The sequence below is a fragment of the Eumetopias jubatus genome, unplaced genomic scaffold (genome assembly GCF_037043125.1).
Source record: "Eumetopias jubatus isolate StellerSeaLion01/CBP00866 unplaced genomic scaffold, mEumJub1_p1.0 scaffold_17, whole genome shotgun sequence".
Classification (NCBI taxonomy): Eukaryota; Metazoa; Chordata; class Mammalia; order Carnivora; family Otariidae; genus Eumetopias; species Eumetopias jubatus.
Genome location: NW_028274823.1, coordinates 14,362,778 through 14,367,466, shown reverse-complemented (window position 1 = coordinate 14,367,466; position 4,689 = coordinate 14,362,778). Strand labels below are relative to the sequence as shown.

At 61.9% G+C, this 4,689-nt stretch overlaps 1 protein-coding gene across 1 annotated transcript; it reads right to left on the bottom strand.

Moving 5' to 3' along the window:
- Nucleotides 1-353: 353 nt before the first annotated feature.
- Nucleotides 354-4,460, bottom strand: VAX1 (ventral anterior homeobox 1). Its single transcript, XM_028121720.1, has 3 exons — nucleotides 4,220-4,460; nucleotides 2,871-3,058; nucleotides 354-929 (listed from the first exon to the last, which is right to left on the bottom strand). The coding sequence occupies exons 1-3, from the start codon at nucleotides 4,458-4,460 to the stop codon at nucleotides 354-356; spliced, it is 1,005 nt and encodes a 334-aa protein (XP_027977521.1).
- Nucleotides 4,461-4,689: the final 229 nt, after the last annotated feature.

Genomic DNA, 4,689 nt, shown 5'->3' with positions numbered 1-4,689 from the left:
CAGCAGCGGCCCGATCTAGAGCAGGTGTCCTGGGCTTTGACTTAGAACCAGTCTTTGCCCTCCAGGGCCAGGCATTTGTTGGGGCATCAGTTGTCTAATTCGGATATTTCCCCCAATTCTTTGGATTCTCCTGGATTCAGAAGGAAGTTGGGGGGCGGGGGGAGCACGGAGGAAAGGTAGAAAAAAGTAGCCCAAAACATGATTGGTAGCAGAGACTAGTGGGGAAGGAGAGCTGTCAAGAGGCCTCGTGGGGGCCGGAAGCCCAGCACAGGAGCCTCGGGCGCCGAATACGCGAGTCCATAAATATCACCACAATAGATACTATAAATATAAATACAGGCAAACACTTAAAATCAGTCCAGCGCTTTTTTCTCGGCCCCTTCTTTATTGTTGGTCCGGGAGTAAGGCTCGAAGGCCGAGGAGCTCAGGTATCTGGCGGAGAGTTCTTGCAAATTCCCGGCCAGCGAACCGGCCATTGTCAATGGGGCGGAGGATAGGCGGCTGGCGACCGAGCCGAGCAGCGATGGTACCGGTAGGCTGAAGAGGCCGTGGCCGGCAGCCGGCGCGCCCGCATGCAGTCCCCCTGGCCCAGCGGGCCCGGGGCCCGGAGCGCCGCCCACGGCCGGCGGGTGCGGGGACGCAGCGCCGGTCGGACCCGGGGCGGCGGCCGCTGCGGCCGCGGCCGAGCCCGCAGCGGCTCCCGCGCCCAGGGCCGGCAGGCTGGGCCCGCGTAGCGCGGAGCCGAGCGCGCCGGTGGCGCAAGGCGGCAGCAGCGCGGGCAGGCCGGGCGGCGACAACAGGCGGCCCTGCTCCAGCAGCCGCAGCACGCTGCACGTGGCCGCCGTCTCCGACACCACCGAGCGCAGCTCCGAGTCCTTGCCCTGGTCCTTCTTCTGCTTCGTGCGCCGGTTCTGGAACCAGACTTTCACCTGGGCGCAGGGGCGCGGGGAGGGCGGGAAAGAGGAGCAGGGAGAGACGGGGCCGTCAAGGGGGAGCGGGCTCCCAGGACGCGAGGGCTCGGTTCGGGGCCCTCTCCAACCCCACCCTAGCCCCAGTACCAGCCCCCTCCTGCACCCGGAGAGGTGCGAGCCCGGGAGCTGCCTGGGCCACCTTGAGTTGGACACAGCTCCAGTAGGCTGCGCTTCCGGGTCATGGAAGCAGGCCCTGGCTGTGGGAGATTATAACTAGAGCAATAAAGATGTCCATGACCCTAACTCCAAGGAAGACCAGAAGGGATTTCACTGGGCTGCCTCACTACCTGCAGCCAGACGTGGATCATCCTGGCTTGTGGGCTCACATTTCCGGAAGAGGGGTAAGACCTGAAGGCTGCTGTGTAGGAAGTAGGAGTGGGTGGGGAGGAGTGTTGCTCTACCTTTCTGGACCCAGGCCCATTGCCCAACAAACAAGCTCGAATTTAGCCTCTGCAGCATTAGTCCTGTCCAAGGCTTCAAAAAGCTGTTTCCTGCTTTTTAGGCTCATACTTGACCATCAACTAGCAGCAAGCAGGAAAGGTGGCTGTAGAAGGAATAATTTGTGCGGAACGGTCTATGGGCCAAGCTTTCTCCACCTCCTCTCTCTGCCAGCTGGATTGGAGGCTCTGAGTGATGGTCTTAATTTATCACTCCCCTGCTCTCCATCATGAACTTTGGAATCATGGGAGGAAATCAAGAGGCTGGGGTGAACTAAATGCTCTCTACCAACCTCCCTCTCATTTTCTCATCTCCTTTTGCCCCTCTTGAAGCCTAGCTGGTGGCCCAGAATGGAGTTTAGCAGCTATATGGAAAGGTCTAGATTTTGTAAACTAAGAGGGGTGGTAGTAGAGAGAATAGGAAAAAGCTATCATGCCAACTCAAACTCAAAAATAACATCCAATATGATCTGTCTTCAGTTCTCAGCTTTCTGCCCAGATCCCAGACCTAACATGCTCCCTACCCTGCTTCAGGGCTGGGCACAGGGAAGGAGACTGGCCCTTAGAAAGAAGTCTGCCTTACCTAGGCCAAGCTGGTGCCATGCCCTCACTAGGCCCCAAAGGGCCTCCCTCCATAAGGCAAAGCTCCCAGGCCCTGAAAAGCCTGGGCCCAGAGTCTACGTGGCTAATTCCAGTAACATCATGTGGATTTCATGTAAAGGAAAAGACCTAAAGCACAGCTGGCCGTGCTGGCTCCCAGGGCCCCAGATCTGCCGCTGATCCCATACTTCACATATCACTGGCACTGAAGACGGGGCCTAATAGGTGCCCAGTGGGTGCTCAGGGCTAGGAATGGGTCTGGGTCCAGCTCAGAGCCAGGGGAAGCCTTAAGGGGCAGGGTTGCCTGGCCTGCACGGGGTAATCTCAGGAATGTGCACCTTTCCAATCTAGTTGTTACCCTCAGCACAACTAGAGGGTGGCTTTGGCCCCAGCCCCATTCTTGCAGAACAGGCCTGGGTGTTGTATAAGGCTGGGGTCCCTAAAGGGGGTGGTGCCTGGAAATCTGGCCAAAATGGGGTGACCAAGACAGGAGCAAACATTGGTTCCTTATAGAACAGAGGCAAGCAAGGAATTCTCAAGACTGTGATCCAAAAAGGTATTCCAAAGGACAGAATTTTGGGCCTCCTGGGCTAGGTGCCTCCTGCCAGGGCCTCCTGCCAAGGTGGGCAGAGCATGGGCCCTGGAAGATTTGGGGGCATAGAGGGAAAGGAATGTTTTATGGAAGGGAAGAAATCGTGGGTCCTTCACCCCATCCTCCCAGTCTCCTCCACCTCCCCTGGGAGTCTCTGTCCAGAGCCAGGCTAAGTACTGGGAAGAGCCAGAGCCGGCTAGAGTGGTGGGGGGTGGGGGGCGCCGGGGAGGCAGGCTTGTGCAGAGCTGTGCAGGCCTGGCCACCTGGTACCTGGGTCTCGGAGAGGTTAAGCTGCCGGGCGAGCTCGGTCCTCTCTCGGCCCACCACATACTGACAGCGCTGGAACTCCATCTCCAGCCGGTAGAGCTGCTCGGCGGTGAAGGACGTTCGCGTCCTCTTGGGCCGGTCCAGGTCCAGGCCCTTGGGCAGGATGATCTCTCGGATGGAACCCTTGGCATCTGAGGGAGGGGAGATGTCAGTCGCCGCAACCCTCCCGTCTCCCTCCACCTCCCTGGCAGGAGCTGGCTGGAGGACAGGGTTGCCAGCTGCCTGCGGTTGGGAGTGGGGGTCGGGGTCGGGGAGCTGCGGCCACAGCCGGGGGGGCAAAGACACGGTGTGTTCTGGGGAGCGAGGGGGCTAACTCCACACCGCTGACGGAAAGGGGAACCAGACTTTGCCTTTATAGAGCCCTCTGGACATGGGAGGAAAAGAAAAAAAATCCAAATCAGCTGATGTTCCTTCCGGCCTGGGAGCCTCGGCTGCGCGGTCTGGGTCCCCTGTAGCCTGAGGGTCTCCCAGCTGACCAGGCCGGGTCGCGTCGGCCCCAGCTCTGGAGCGCGTTGACCAGACCCCGCTCCGGCGGTCTCAACGCCCCACCCCAGGGTCTCCTTCTCTCCCGAGCCCGGGCGGCGGAAGGAGGAGGGACAGAGTGGGGGCCGGCGGGGCCTGGCGATCTGCTAGCGGGGGCGGCGCCGGGCCAGGGCCGGGCCTCTAGACAGCCAACGCCAGAGCCCCCCGCACAACGCGCAGCAACAACGGGGCCGAGCCGAGCACCAAGGCGACATCCGCGGCCCGGCAACCCAGCCCAGCCGCTTCTTCTGGCGGCGGCGGCCAGCCCCGAGCGCGGCGCGGGGGCCCTTGGCCCAGCGCGCCAACTGGCCTGGCCGTAGCCGGCGATCGGCTGCTCTTCTCCGGCGCCCGCACTCCCCTTGGGTACACTCAGCCGGCCAGGGCGCCGGAGCCCGAAGGCAGGCTCCCGGCAGGTCCTCTGGTTCGCACAGCGCTCACTCGTCCTCCATAGTGTCCTGCTTCTTCCCCGAGTCAGAGGCCGCAGCCTGCAGCCTGGGCCCACCCGCGCAGCCCCTAGGCTCCCCAGCAACCCTGTAGGCGGGGCCCCTCGGGGCTTGGGGAGTCAAGGCTCCTGGAGAGTGCGCGCCCCAGGTGCGAAGTGCCCAGCGGCCGGCCAGACCCCGGGGGCGGGGGTGGGGAAAGGCCACTAACTTTCTCCGAAGTCCCAGCCGGCACCTCCTCCCTGCGGGCCTGGGTCTGGGGCGCCGCGCTGCTAGGGCCCCCGAGTCCTCCCCCAAGGAACGCGCCCTGCAGCCCTGCCCCATCCCTACCTCGGACCAGGATCCGGCGGCAATAATCCGGGTCGGCGGCCGAATTGGATTTACTTTTGTTACAATCGTCCGCGGCACCCGACGCGGAGAAGGCGCCCTGCGGCTCCTTGAGGAAGGCGGCAGGGAGGTTCCCCTCCGCACCCTTGCTCTCCCGGCTCTCCTTGTGCGCGTTCTTCGAGACCCGGGCAGCCTCTGCGTCCGAGTGGCACCGAACGTCCATTTTGTCTGGTTTCCCGAACATAGGAGGAAAAAAAGAAAAGAAAAGAAAAGAAAAAGAAAAGAAAGGAAAAAAAAAAAAGAAAAGAAACAAAAAAGAGGCACTGCGGGGACAAAACCCTACAATGGAGCTCCTCTGAGCCCTGCCCAGAGAGAGGCAAAGCGGCAAGAATGAATGTCCCCGCGGGGCGGCTGCGGCGACCGCGGGCGGGTCAGCGGCGACCGGCGAGTGGCGCGCTCTCGGAGAGGCGGCG

Coding starts and splice junctions, on each gene's coding strand:
- VAX1 (XM_028121720.1), bottom strand. CDS start 4,460: ATGTTCGGGAAACCAGACAAAATGGACGTTCGGTGCCACTCGGACGCA. Junction 3,059..4,219: donor CCGCCGGATCCTGGTCCGAG/GTAGGGATGGGG, acceptor CCCCTCCCTCAG/ATGCCAAGGGTTCCATCCGA. Junction 930..2,870: donor TTAACCTCTCCGAGACCCAG/GTACCAGGTGGC, acceptor CCCTGCGCCCAG/GTGAAAGTCTGGTTCCAGAA.